This window comes from Panonychus citri, unplaced genomic scaffold, assembly GCF_014898815.1.
Source record: "Panonychus citri isolate SS breed McGregor unplaced genomic scaffold, ASM1489881v1 Contig00077, whole genome shotgun sequence".
Classification (NCBI taxonomy): domain Eukaryota; kingdom Metazoa; phylum Arthropoda; class Arachnida; order Trombidiformes; family Tetranychidae; genus Panonychus; species Panonychus citri.
Window position 1 is genome coordinate 1,304,357 of NW_026515482.1, and position 15,761 is coordinate 1,320,117.

At 31.2% G+C, this 15,761-nt stretch overlaps 2 protein-coding genes across 2 annotated transcripts; one reads left to right on the top strand and one right to left on the bottom strand.

The window, feature by feature from the left end:
- Window positions 1-2,850: 2,850 nt before the first annotated feature.
- LOC128386764 (Ig-like and fibronectin type-III domain-containing protein 1) lies at window positions 2,851-13,984 on the top strand. Its single transcript, XM_053345838.1, has 6 exons — window positions 2,851-4,244; window positions 6,535-9,381; window positions 9,456-9,637; window positions 12,079-12,235; window positions 12,336-12,464; window positions 12,615-13,984. The coding sequence occupies exons 1-6, from the start codon at window positions 3,548-3,550 to the stop codon at window positions 13,325-13,327; spliced, it is 4,725 nt and encodes a 1,574-aa protein (XP_053201813.1). The 5' UTR covers window positions 2,851-3,547; the 3' UTR covers window positions 13,328-13,984.
- On the bottom strand, window positions 13,695-15,315 carry LOC128386765 (spindle and kinetochore-associated protein 1-like). Its single transcript, XM_053345839.1, has 2 exons — window positions 15,088-15,315; window positions 13,695-14,973 (listed from the first exon to the last, which is right to left on the bottom strand). The coding sequence occupies exons 1-2, from the start codon at window positions 15,233-15,235 to the stop codon at window positions 14,201-14,203; spliced, it is 921 nt and encodes a 306-aa protein (XP_053201814.1). The 5' UTR covers window positions 15,236-15,315; the 3' UTR covers window positions 13,695-14,200.
- Between the last annotated feature and the right edge of the window lie 446 nt (window positions 15,316-15,761).

Below are 15,761 nucleotides of genomic sequence, written 5' to 3' on the forward strand. Positions count from 1 at the left end.
GATTGCTTTTTTTGAATCTTATTTAAAACAATTGATTAAGAAAATAATCAAATCAAATCTATTTTTAGTCTTGTTAAATTGTAAACTCGTTAGTTAATTGTTATTATCATTTAGAGGGAAAATTACTGTTAATCATTGTCTTTTTTTCCTCTCTTGATTAACTTTTCGTTTATCACTGATTAGTTGATTGTTGTCACTGATTGGAAAACTTTTAATTTCTCACAAGTGTAACAATTTATTTCCTCTTTTTTTATGGTTGATTAATGGTCCACAATTTAAATTGTTCAATCAAAAAGTTGTTACATAATTTAAATTATTATAATAAAAATTAACGTTCATCTTATTGTCTTAATCATTTGATTATCAATTGTTATCAACACAATTGATTGGTAATTTGAATTAACAATCAATTGATATTAATGATGAAAAAAAATTTCAACATTTTGATTAACTATTAATATTAACAACGACTAATTGACAACTTTAATTGTTACAATTAAAGGTCAAGGTAATTGCTTTGATGACAATGGTCAGTTTTGGTAATTAACTTAATCATCATTTGTCTGAATCAATTTTTTGTGATCACAATTTAATTTTCTTGCTAATTCAATTGGACAATTTAACCTTTTTTCATAAATAAATATATTTGATTTCAAATGTTTTGCAATTAAATCAATTCAATGTATCACAATTTAGCTAATTTTTTGTTAATCACTCACCTTGATTTACTTATTCAAAAGTTATCATAAGTTATCACAATTAAATTTTGACCTAACTAATTATCATCCCAAAAGTAATTAGATGTTTATAATTACAACAATATAGTAATGAATAATTAATCAATCAGTTGATCACCAATGAGATAATCTTAATCCAGTTGAAATTTGTGTCAAATTGTGATGATATTTATGTTTTTTAGGTAACCAGACAATTGACAACAATTAACTGATCATTGTGACAAATTAATTTAATTACTAAATCGTACAACTAATTGAATTGATTTCCTTCAATTTTTGCAGATAATTTAACGTGTTAACAATCAACTGATTGATCAATGAATTAAAAGTTTTGGAAAAAAAAATCCTCGATTCTAATCAACTTTTGGAAATGTAAATCAAGTCCATTAAACTTAAATTACAACAATTAAGTAGACAAGTGAGAAAAAATTAAAGCCAAGATTAAATTAAAGGTAAAATCATTGAACCAATCAAGTGATTTAAAATTAAATGTAACAATTATTACCTGTATTACAATTAAAGTTAAATCATCTTGAAACAAGGTAATGATTAAAAAGTTAATCAAAACAACGGCAAGAAAAAAAAACTTTAATTACTTGATGATGATGTTGATTAACACTTTAATAACTGATTTCAATACTGATTAACGATACAAATTGTAAAAGGTAAACATTGTTTGCTAATTGTTACAATCAATTAATCTCAATCATCGTTAATTGTTACAATTTTTAATTATTACGATGGAAGAGCGAAAATTGAATCCAATGTATTAATATACAAGTTGATTGACTAATCATCTTGATCTCAATTTGATTATTATAATCCAAATAATTGTCAACAATTTAGACAAGAAAAGTAAATCAACAAACAATTAACAAATCAGATTAAATAAATGTCACATAAATGATACACGGAAATGACAATTAAACTGATTGTTGATAGAAAAAGTTTTGTAACTTTCAACCAATTAAACAATGATAACATAATTAAAATAATCCAATTGTAATGATATTAATATGATTGATTAATGGTTAAAATAGTAAATTAAATAAAACCTTCAATTTAATGACAATCAAAAGATGAGATATTTGTTAATCATCAGCATGATGATATTAAATTGTGAACATAGAATAGTTTAATTACAATTAAGTTAACTTGTTTGACATCCGTGTTAATAGTAGATACTTGATGATGATGATGATGATTCTGTTAATTGTGACAATATGTATGTTAGGAAGTAAATAATATATCAACTTTTTTCATGCTCCATAAACTAATTGAACAATCAGTTTAATTATAATCATCATCATGATAACAATATAGTAATAATAATCATCGTAATAATCATTTGAATGGTAATAACAAGTTAATTGTGAACGAAAGTAAAAAAAAAAGTTGTCAAATTGTTCAACAAATGAATTGAATGGGAAACGAAATTTATCAAAATGATAAATCATATTTTCTCAACCAAAAATTGACATTGTTTCCATTTACCACCCTCACAATTATCCACCGCCACCACCACCACCACCACCACCACCAATATATCACATCCTCCTCCACTTAAACCTCCCACTTCCACCTTCATCTACTCATTAAATTGCACTTTAATTGTGATTTAAATCGTTAGTGATTTACAACTTACGATCACGATAAAAGTTCATTTATCAGGTTGATCTTTGAGAAAGTAAAATCGATTGATTTTAAAATGCTAATAATAAACAGTAACTTAACAATTAGTTAATTGTAGGAGGAGGTGGAGTAGGAGGGGGAATAGGAGGTGATGATGATGATCATAATGGAGGAGGGCTAATGAAAAGATAACGGTAAAAACTTTGAAGGCGTTGTGATTGATTAGCTGATTGATTATCTTTAGGTTAATTGTTTGGCTTAATTTGTTGATATTGAATTGTTGTTATGTTTGTAATCATTTAATCAGTTATTTTGATTGTTAATTGTTGGTGTAGAGGGCGCACATTAGAGTGGGAAAGAGAAAGTAAAGAAAGAGATGATAAAAGAGTAGAGAGAGAGAGAGAGAGATGATGATGATGATGATGATAAGGATGATGAAGAAAGTGAGTAACAAGTTTCTCTCCATTCTCAATGTAACCATGATTCTGAATTCACTCACTTTTCAGGCTTTCACATGAAAAGGAAAAGTGAGATTTTCTATTAAGATAATAGTTAATATATTTAATCATCATAATTAATAATCAACAATTTGGACACTTTTTTTCTGCTCAACAATTTAAATCAACATCACCAACGATGGAGATACAATGTCAACTATGAATGCAAAATTTTTCGTTGTGAAGTGAATGTTTATTAACGAAAATAATTTTTTCTTCTCGTTTTTTTATTCTCGAAATTAAGTTTTCCAATTCTTAGGAAATTACCTTTTCCTTGATTTTTTTGCCTCCATCTCTCTCAGGTTCTTCTTCGTAATTAAATTAAATTGCGTGCAAGATTCACGATTGTGACAATTAGTGAGAGAAAGAATCAAGAGATTGCAACAAAGTGGGGAGGGCAAAGAAAGAGAGAAAGAAAGAAACACAAGACGAAAAGTTCTAACGAATCTGAAAAAAGTTTCTCTTGATCGTTACGACGAAAAAATTCTCACTTTTTCCCCTTCGAATTTTCAACTTCGTTGTAAAAGAAAACAAAACTCCAACGAAAAGTTATACAAATATAAGTTTGTTTTCTTTCACTTAATCATCGTAGCAACAGAAAAGAAAAGTTAATCATCTTTAATTGTGTTAAATTGAAATCAAATTGAATCAATCTTGTTAATCCAATCAATCATCATCAATATGGTTCAACCTTCAAGTGATAACCATTGTTGTTATGCCCGGAGAGATATAAGATTATCATCATCAAAAAAATCAGCAACACAATCAATTAAATCACCATTACCATGTTCCTTGACCCTTAATTGTAATAATAATAATCAACACAAGTCTTCACGGAAGTTGATTAAAAACAAGACGCTGGCGATGAATGATTTATTATCATCAAATGATACAAAGTCTTTCAATGGCAAATCATCATCACCATCATCACAATTATTATCATCATCAATTAAATCACCATTCACTTCATTGAATAATATTTATTATTGTTATTATTTTGTTTATTACCTATTATTTACCTTAATTGTGACTATTACATTGTTACCTTCACAATTACCAGCATTTGCAGTAGCCCAACAGGTTGACCCATCAATAGCCACCCCAACACCTCCACTTCCTCCTCCAACATTGACCTCTTCCTCCTCCTCCTCGGTCACCTCACCTCTGACCCCTTCAGTTAATTTAACCTCCCAAGAGCCGGTAATTGTTTCACCAGGAGATGAGGCTTACATTGAATGTTTAGTCAACAATTTAGGTGCTCACACTGTCCTTTGGAAATCAATTAATCCAGTTAAGGAAAGTGACAATGGTATCTTATTGACCGCGGGTAAGGTCAGGGTCACTTCAGATCAAAGGTTTTCAGTTATCCATCGTCCAAGTAAGTAAATATTTCCAACAATTAAAATCTTCCAACAATCAAGTTGAATTTTTTTTTTCCTCAATCAATTTTCTTACTTAAATTGTTTTCCAACAAAATCATCATCATCATTATTAGTTGTCATTCTTAATGATATTACATCATTTAGTTAATCATCTTGATGATTTAAATGATTTACCTGATGGATGTTAATTGTTTCAACTGTATCTGTGAATTGTAATTGTCTTTTGTACTTAATTGTTGATCAACAATTAATAGTTTAACGTTGTCTTAATTTACTGTTTTCAATAGTAGGGATTTGGTGAAGATTTTTGATTTTTTTTCCAGCAATTGATCAACACAATTAAATAAATTGTGATGATGGTTAATTGTCCGTGATTAACGTTAAATTGTGAACTTGAAACCAGAATCATTAAGATATTCAATATATCATCAGATGAAACTTTTTCCCATGGTTTTTTTTTCTCAATAATTTATTATTAATTGTCAATGATTAATCATCGTATTGCTGGTTAATCATTATTATCATTTAATAGTTCAATCAATGATCAAGACAAAACAATTAACTTGAATAAATATTTATGAATGGATTCCCATGTTAATCATGATCAGGTTTTACTTTTCAATAAGATTACGATCAATTCAAAGGTAAACAATTAACTTACCTAATTATATAAATGGTTAAGACCGATTAGTTGATTGTAGTAATAATTAAAATAATCAGATAATGATTCATATTTACAGATAATCAATGATCAGGTTAACCAAACATGAGTTGATATACAATTTACAATAGGAAAAGATTTGTAATTCATTCCTGATAATCAATAAATTGTCTGTCGATGAGAAAATGATTGTTATGATTAAGAAAAAGTTTATCAAAACATAAGCAGCAATTAGATAAACAAATCACTTAAATTGTCGTACAATTAGTTGATTGTTGAAAAATTTTCGATTTTTCTTTTTCTCTATTCCAAAAAGTTCCTTCTAACTTTGAGTTTCTCTCTCATTCTTTACCTCACACCTTCATTTCATTTCATCTCTCTCTCTCTCTCTCTCTCTCTCATCATTTTCTTCATCATCTCCATCCTTATCTCCATCCTTATCTTCATCTTCATCTTCATCTTCTATATATTTCTCTGAATTTCCATCGCCTCATTCCTCTCATTCTATCTCCTCTTCACCTTCATCATCTTCCACTTGATTCAATGTTAATTTCATCCTTATCTTCATCTTTATCCTCCTTTTCTTTATATAAACTTTCTCTCTCATTTTCTTCCTTCATCTTCATCATCTTACTCTTTCTTTATTTTTCCATTTTTACTCTAATCACTTTCACTCTCATTTCCCGCTCTCAATTATCGTTATAATTGGTCTTCTTTTCATCATCATCTCAAGGTTGTTTTTGAACTATTTGATAAAAGGAATCATTTCCATCTTCATCTTTATCATCATGATCCTCATCCTCATCTTCATCCTCATCTTAATCACCATTCGCTTCAGTTTCTTTTCAAATGATTTATCAATAGGTTGACAAGAACCTTTTTCTTTACCATCAACCCTTAGGCCTTTTCCCCATTATTTTTGTATATCTTGTGAAGTTAATTTCTTTACTTCGTATTAAAAACCATTATCATTACATTGATTGTTTGATTGTTGCAATCAAATTTACCTTTTTCCATCTTCAATCATTTAATAGTTTCACTTTCTCTCTCTCCCCTCAATTCAGGGTGAAATTAATTCAATTAACAATTCGAATCATCATCTTAATTAACTTCAGCCAAAGCTGATTAGGTTTCTATTTGTCAATCTTATGTGAACCTTAATTTATATAAATTAACAGAAGAAAAAATAATCAAATTGATTGGGAAAACTTTTTCTCTTCTTGGAACTGAATTAAATTTAATCGTTACACAAGAAAATCATCATTTGAATGTTTCAACAATAACAGAAGAAAAAAACTTTCAAACAATCAAGTAAATCATTGATTTTCCTGATAGTTTGATTGTTATGTTTACTCATTCATTTGATTAACTTTTACAATTTTATTTGGTTGTTGATTTAATCAATGAGAAGTAAATTATTACATTAATCATGATTAACTAAAATCAATTTTTCATTTTTCTTTTCTCCAATTTTTTCAATAAATGACAATCAACAAACAATTGTCTCTCATCACCATGGAATTGATAATCAATTGGTTCTGATTATCAACAATAATCAACAATAATCATAATTTGCAAATTGATAATTAATGATAATCACAATAATCTAATTGTTTACAATTAAGATGGTAATTTATGGATTCTTAAAATTGAGAAAGTTTATCCAAGTGATTCAGGAATTTACGTTTGCGAAGTTAATTCTGAACCTCGAGTTAGAATTGCAAGATTATTGAACATTTCACCGTTCGATAGTTCGGCAAGTACAGCTTCGTCTTCGGCCAATGTGACCTCATCTTCGACAGGAACAGCAACCGCAAGTTTCGCTGAGGTAGATCACAATTATACCGATTGTTGTATTGAAGAAGGTGTTCCGTCAATGTGTCACGGTTTCTGTCAATTTCGAGGGTTAATTTCGAGTCGCGATCCACCTCAGGTCATCCATCGGTGTATCTCCTTCCTTCCGTCAATAGCCAAGTGTTTAGCCGATGGACGTAACCATATGCCCTGTTGTAAGCGACAATCAATTCCGTCCGTTTGTCAGCCCGTTTGTATTGGTAATTTTACACTGACCACAGTAACTGACCATTTCGTTTGTATGGACTATGCTGCACCCCTTTTGGCCTGTATCGCTGAAGGTGTTCAAACACTTCCCCCACAACCTAAAGAAATATCAGCTGAACCCGTTTCTCCAACAGAGATACTGATTAAATGGTCAAAAGCACCAACGAAACAACAACAATCACTCATCGATTGGTATCAAATCAATATAACTCAACTTAATTCATTTGATGAATTTGGTGTCACCGAATCGGCATCGATATCGGATAGTTCATCTTCCGGTGATGGTGACTCGTCATCACCTCCACCACCACCTCTTTATGGCCTAAGAATAACAACCAGAATCAATGGTACTCTCGATGAATTTAAAGCAACCAATTTAAAACCATTCACGATGTATGAAGTTACCATGTTAGCGATAAACAAATTTGGTACTAGTCTACCTTCATCAACCGTTCGTACCTTAACCCTCAGTCCACCTAAAAGTAAGGATAAAGAGCCTAATTCTGTGAAACCTGTTCGACCAGCACCCGAATTACCAGATATTAAAAAGTGTTGCGTTGATAATGGCCTAGTTTTAGATCGTTGTGTCGATATACTTTGTGATCCCGTTCGAGCCGATGAGGCAACTATAACCGATATAATGATCTGTGCCCCTTGGGCCAACATTACCTTTAAATGTATGGCTTCGGGAATCGATCACACTGATTGTTGTCGAGAACGCGGAGTCTCATCTACTTGTCTTCCCTTTTGTGAAGGTACAGTTAAACGGCTCGATTTTAGGCACTTCGTTTGTCTCGATCATATGTCCTCTTATACCAATTGTATTCTCGATTTCCATGGCGTTCTCTCAAGTCCACCAAGTGATTTTACCGTTGCTTCGGTTCACCATGATTGGGCTGTTCTTAAATGGTCACCACCTAAACGTTTAGGTGAGACAATTTTAAGGTACAATGTTCACTGGCGGGAATCATCGAAAGACGAAGTGACCAATTATAATGTTTCGTTAGCTAAATCGTCACCTTACCTATTGGACGGACTTAAACCTGGATCAAGGTATGAAGTTTACGTCGCAGCGGAAAATAAATATGGTGCTAGTCGAGGGTCAAGTCGTGTCATCTTTTTAACTCCACCCGTTGAGGAACCAGAACCCGAAGAGGAAGCACCAAAGGCTTACAATGAGACCGCTTGTTGTGCCAGAGCGGGAATGAAAAATTCATGTTTACCCCTTTGTAATTATCAAATGAAGGTCTCAGATGTACTCGCATTGGCACCAACCTGTACCGAGTCAATTTCAACCCTTGTTAGATGCGGTGCTGGTGGACGGAATCATATACCTTGTTGCCGACGACGTGGAGTGGCCATGGGCTGTTTAAATCTATGTGCAGGTTTAGTTGATGCTCCACCCTTGTTATTGGCCTCAAGATGCGCTGAAGATTTGGGCTCGATCATCCAATGTATGGAAGAAGGTTCAGAAATTATTCCTCCCATGCCGATAGATTTTCACACCGTTTGGGTCAATAGATCATCAGCCCATGTAGCCTGGGACATGGTACCCGAACATAAAATGGATCATCTTAAATATCAAGTTCGTTATGGTAAAACTGACATGGCTGCTCCTTTACACCCGTTGGAACACAGTTCGTCAATTAATGTAACCGGTACCATGGAAGCGGTAATAAATGGACTGGAACCCGATTCAGTTTACTCGCTTTACGTTGTGGCCATGAACGATTTCGGTATCTCTCTTCCCTCGCTCGTTTTACTTATCAACACAACCGATGAAACTCACCCAGGAGCATCGGGTTTACCCAAATCGGCCACAGTAGGTCCACCTCATGATATCGAAATCCTACTTCAAACGGTCGACTCTTTGACCTTTAAATGGTTACCACCGCTTTACATTCAACCCGATCGAACGGTTTCTTATATTGTCTATTATCGAGCAGTTAATGGTACCGAAGCTGAACTACTACCAAAAGCGACCGAAAAATGGATTCGAGTTGAAACTAATTACAATTCAATGATAATCACCAATTTAACCTACAATACACAATACGCGATTGGAATACAATCAAAAACCGATCGTAATGAGACCTCAGCTTTAGGTGAAATCGTTCTCGTTTGGACTGATCCAGCTATTCCTGCCTCTGTTAATCTCCCGTTGATCATTCCCGCTGGACCAATAGTCGAAGGTACCAATATAACAATCCTTTGTGTCGCAATGGGGACACCAATGCCGATCCTTTCACTTTACGTTAATGGACAATTAAAACGCCGAGAGGAGAGGCGACACATCTCATACCAATTAGCAAACGTTGATCGCAATCTATCATCGATCGGCTGTTATGCCACCAATGGATTCGGTAAAGACGCTCAATCGGCTCAATCAACAATGCAAGTTCTTGTCAAATGTAAGTCATAACAGTTGAATATTATTCCGTCCAATCAGCTGATTATTAATTTCTTTCCATCAATTTCAATTCAGTTAAACCCAAAGCAATGGCAACGCCGCCAACATCCTCGGCTTACCAATCGGGTGCCGCTAAACTACAATGCGAGGTGATGGGTAACCCACAGCCGAGAGTTTATTGGTACAGGGAGTCAAAGAATCACGTTCAGATCATTCAGGATTCCAATACGGTGTTCATCCAGACACCACACATCATGGTGAGTACTGAATCAATCAATTAATCAACTGAGAGAGAGAGAGAGTAAAAAATTCACTCCAAACAATCAACTAATTTAGTCAAAGTGATTGAATCTCTTCATTAGTTTTTTGCTACTTCGAAAAGCTGATCTTTTGATTTTTCGATATGCGAATTGGATTTGATTTTAATTTGATTCTTTAATTGTGATTACATTTCACTTTCTTTTTTACTGATTTGTGATTTGTTTTTTTTTTTGGTTTCTCTGATTAATTGTTAATTGTTTAATTGAGAGGACAACTAATGAAAAAACTTGAGACAATCAGATTAAGGCAAATATCCAAGTTGAAAGATTAACTTGATTAGATTAAGAATTAACTTTTTTTTTCGTCATTTAGTTAAAAGGTTAATTTGATTGTTGGGTAAAGTTTTCACTGTTAATTGGTTGGCAATTTAACAATAATCGTAACCCGTATTTTTCAATTACAATCAATTAATTTTATGTCAATCGGGTTAACAATTAACCACATTACACTCAATCACTTTGAATCAGATTAAATTGATTGGCAACAATTTAAAAATAATTCGGTTGTAGTTTTTGTTTTATTTTTTCATTAGACACAATCAGTTAATTGTTGTTGGCTTATTATGTATTCTGTTAATGTTTTCAAATCAATTTTGACTAAAAGCTAATCAACTTTACTCTAATTGTAATTTATTAATTGTCGTTGAGATTTGTTGTTGTTTTTGTTACAATTTAGTGTAACAATTTGTATTACAATATTGATTGATTAATTAATTGTACGACATAAATTATCAGGTAAATCAGTGAATTAAGATTGTAATCAGTTAGAGTTTGAAAACAATTTGTCTAACTGATTGTTAACAATTAAGGAAATTGTAATGATTAACATTTATGAGCACAAAGTTGATTAATAGTTTGACAATCATGATGAATGTTAAACATTATCATGACAATTAACTGATTCAGTTGGAACTTGAATCAAAAAATAACACAGTTAATGATAAATTACCTTAATTGTGAATATAAAAGATGACAATTTAAGTTAAATTTCAATAGTTAATAATTTTCATGGTTAAATTAAATAATTGAATAGGGAAAGTTAAATCATCATCAGTTTGATAATCATTAATTTAGTTACACTTAATTGTTGTGATGAAAAAAAATTAATTTAATTTAATGATGACCCTTTTTTATAATTAAATTGATGACAATCATTATGATTACAATCAAATATGATAATTATCATTTGAAAATTTAATTGTTATCATTGCTTTTAATTTAGTGACAGAAACTGTCAACTTTTATTCAATTTTAACAATACAATTAATAAACTGGATTAGTTAACAATCAGTGTGATGATAATTTATTTTAACAATCAAATAACAACCAATCATCAATTTTAACTACAATTATCTTTCCATCACAATTTAATGACTAATTAACAAGTTGAAGCTTAAAATTTGATGATAATGATTAAGATAATGATAATACAATTTACTAATCAAAAATCAAAGAGACAAGAACAACAATTAGTTGATCAATCTGAATAAAAAGTAATAACCTTTTTTATTTGTTAATTTAAATTGTTCAACTTTAATGATTAAGGTTCCTTATGGGAACCAATCATTGTAATAGTTAGTTAATGATTAAATTAGTTAATCAACTACGAAAAGCAGAAAAAGTTTTTCGTAGTTAATTGTGATTGTTGTGGTAAATGAGATGATCATTTAAATCTTCATCAAAATGATTAAAATTAAATCAACCGGATAAAAGAAAACTTGAAAACGTAATAACAATTAAGTTAATCAGTTGTTTTTCTGATAGTTAATTGTGATATTTAGTCAAAATTTCAGCTCAAAATTAATGTTAACCACTTAATAAATCATTAAATTGGTTATAATGATCAACTGCAGGTAAACAATTGATTTAATTGTTGTTGTAAATAAACATAAAAGTTAACAATCTAATTTAAAAGTCTTTTGTTTATCTCTTGAAAAACTTTTTGCTCTTGATTAACTTTAATTGTAAACTCGATTAAATTAGTTAATATGATTGTTACTATTACTTTCATCTTCACTCTTCCAAATCATCAACTAATTACACATACAAACTAATCAACCAATTTCCTCAATTAACTAACATTTCCATACGAGAAATGATAGTTAATTGTTACTTCATTGATTCCGATCACAACACTATGTGTTTACCTTAACAAACAATTAACTTAAATTGTAATTAATTTTTTTTTCCTCAACTGCAACTCTTTTTATTTTGGCTTACCCCTTTTGTGAAAAGTTAATTGTTTTTTGGTGGTTGATTGTAATGGTTTAAATTGATTACTAATTAACTTTTTTCTCACTTTCTCACTATCCTATTGTTTTGGATTATCATGATTGGCGGATATGGATATTGACAATTACCAATTTAATTACAATTAGCAACCATTTACCTGGATTTCAACCTTGTTGATTAAACGTTCATCTAAAGCTCATGCTGGTAACTATTTATGTTCAGCTGAAAATGATTATGGTCAAAGTCAGGCAACAATTTCATTAACAATTAATGAGAATAAACCAAATGCAACCAGTGCGTTAGGTAAGTTGATTAGTAAATTGTCCTTGGATTCCATCAAAAGTGAACAAGATGATTAAGTAAATGATTAACTTTTTCTCTCTTCTTCTCCATAATCATACAGCCTGTTGCAAGGAACAAGGAGTTTCCAAAGAGTGTCTTTCAGCCTGTACCTTTGATGTCGATATTGAATCAGCCAAGAAAATACCTCAATGTATCTTTGATTTAGATAAATTAATGTCTTGTGCAGCAGGTAAGTTAATTAACTCACACCCAATAAGTTAATTAATCAACAACAACGATAATTTCATCAAAAATTATAACCGTTGTATTGATATGAGATTTTAAAGAAAGGATAAGTTTTCGTAATCACCAATTGATTGATTATTTTCCTCTCTTTCAGATGGATCTGATCATCGACAATGTTGTAAACGTAAAAATGTCCCAATGGCCTGTCTCCGTTGGTGCGCTGGTCTCCGTGTTCCAGCTCCATGGCCTTGTCTAATATCATCATCAACAGATATTGTCTCTTGCTTTGAAGAGGGTAAAGTCCTTTTACCTGGTCCACCTCGAGATGTTCGAGTACAAAAAACTTTGGACACAAATAAAGTTCTCGTCAAATGGGATCTACCAGAAAAGAATCCGGAATTGGTACAATATTATCGAGTCATTTGGAGACCAATAGGTTCACGTGATCTTAATCGTAATCAAACAAATCAACCATTCTTTGAATTGGAAGGATTAGATTCTGAAAAGATGTATGAATTTGTCGTTAAAGCGGGTAATCATCATGGTCTATCGGTTTTCACTGATCCAGTGGTCATCTCAATGAGAGAATCAGCTGAAGCATCAATTGGTAATCGATTGTTGAAAATTTTCTTCTCTTTCGCTTTGTTTGCCGTATTCATGGTTCTTCTGGTTGGTGGTATTCTTTATGGTTACAAGAATCATTATCTAAAACGTAAACCCGCCGGTAGTGGAGTTTCCTTTGAGAATCCATCCTACATGAAAGATGGTGGAACTGTTCAAATCCATGATAATAGTATCAACTCCAATGGAAATGGAAACTTGGTTGATTCTAATCGAAACAAAAGTCAAATCGAGACCTCAAGTTAAATCGACCAACAAGATTTGTAATAATAAAACCAGAGAAACATCAATTTGATTCCTTCACTTTGGAAACCATCCTCAATATGGATCACCCTTTAAATATCTTTTCTTTCCTTCTCATCCTCTCGAATCCTCATTATATCATTTTCCAAAGGTGAAATTTGTTACAATTTAACATTCGATTGATAAAAGAAGAAAAATACATCCAGATTAAAGAGGAAAGAGAAAAACAAAATCACAATGATAAAGAAAAAGGAAAACAACGTTAATTAGGAAAAGGATTTGTTACATTGGATCGATTAATTGTACTGGACAATTAAGTAATTCTGAATGAGAAAGAAACAATTGCATGAAATTAAAGAGAGTATCAGAATTACAGAAGACACAATTTACCTACAAATTTGAAATGAAATATTTTCCAATTAAGGAAAATAGTAAAGGTTTTGATGTTTACAATTAAAACCTTTCAATTTGTAGGTAAATTTATATATATAAATATTTACAATAAGATACTATAAGTAAGCATAATAATATTGAGATGAAAAAAAATTACACAAAAATGAGACGATAATCAATAATTAATAACACTTTTGCGACTGTGATTGACTGTTTACAGTTTTCCTAACATGTTGATTGTAAATAAAAAATTTATTTCCACCAAAATGTCACTTTTTGTTTCCATAATCACTTTTTTTGTGTCTGATTAGACAAATTTTGATTCTTTGCGAAATGATTAGCCCATAATCACAATCAATGGTTGGCTTTCATGGTCCTTTTTAGATTGGTAGAAGTTAAATCTCACCAATGATGGGATGTTTGAAGTTTTTTTTTGGTTTTGATGGTAGTTTTAATCTCATGATTAAGTGAATTTGTTGACGATTAGGGTTTAACAACTGCATATCGAATTAGTTTCCCTGGGCCTCTGATTTCTTTGATTCTTCTACAATGTCGTAAACACGTTAATACTATTTTGGTTGTGTTGGTTTCTTTGAGATTACTATACATTTTAAGATCATCGGTTGTACAGAATAATTGACCAGCGGTATCAGAGTTTTCTTGTGACTTGTAAAGTTGAGCTCTTTTCATATCTTCATCGGTATATCTGGAACTATGGGTTGATAGAAGTTGATATTTAGCAGTAATTGTGTCCATAAAAGCAGCTAAACCTTGATTTAATGATGAATGGGTTATCCTTCCTCTCATATATTGTGGAATCTCATCAAATTCATTCATGTTAATCGGCTCTACCATTGGTATTTCTCTATTTTTTACTGTCTTGTACTCGGTTGTTGGATGATTTTTAGCTTTATTGTTCTCAGAGACTGTTGATGTTGTTACTTTCTTAGTACGATTATCTTCCTTACGAACTGATTTACTTGTACCTTTCGCTGTTGGCGGGTGATGATGAGAAGCAACAGTTGAATGGTGGGCAATTTTTGACGGAACAACAGAAGCAGCAGCTATTGGAATAGTCTCCTTAATCTCTCTAGGAGCTTGATATTTTCCTTTAAATGAAACTAAATAATTACAATGATCTTGGACTGATTCAACCTTTTTTGTTATAAGATCCTTCTTGGTTAATAGATCCTCTTTTTGACGATCCAATTCAGTTTCAACAATAACCAACATCTCCTCCATCTCTTGGACAATTGCTAAGGAAAAAAACAACAAAGAACAACAATTATTAAATCAGATTAAACACAAAATTACATTATAACAATCAATAAATTAAATTGTTTCTCTTGACGATAAATACAAACACTTACCCGATAAGTATGAAAGTTTGGGCAAATTGTCATTACCTTCACTTGCACCTTCCAGTTTACATGCTTTAACCAGAGGAACTAAATCATTTATCTGATCAATTTTATCACTAAAATAGTTGAATATTGATGGAAAATCCTTAGAATCCATAATTTAAATCGATTGGGAAACAATTAACAAGAGACAAAGATTAGAAAACAATTAGAAATGTTTCCCATGAGAGCAACAGATGAATAGAAAAAAATCTGAAAAGAGAAAAGAAAAAAACGAAAAGCGCCAAATTCAAATAACTTTTCTTGGAATAAAAATTAGAAAAAAAAATTAATCGAAACGTTTGATTGATGACAATTAACAATTAGAATTGGAAAATATTATATTGATTTTTGTTTTCTTTTATTTTGATTTTATAAAACCAATAATGATCGGGAATCATTATCATCAAGTTGATTATCATGATTATTGTTTTGATGCTTCCGGAAAATTAAATTTCACTGATTGTAATCAGTTGATTATTATGATGATACAGTGATTTGAATATGATTATCGCGATGATTAAGATGATAATAGTAATCGTAATCGTTTTAATTGAGGTAAACAAGGAGGGTCATTGATTGCGAGAAGATGAAATTGAAGACAATTTAACAGAAGCTAATTTCAATCACGACAATGTAAGTGT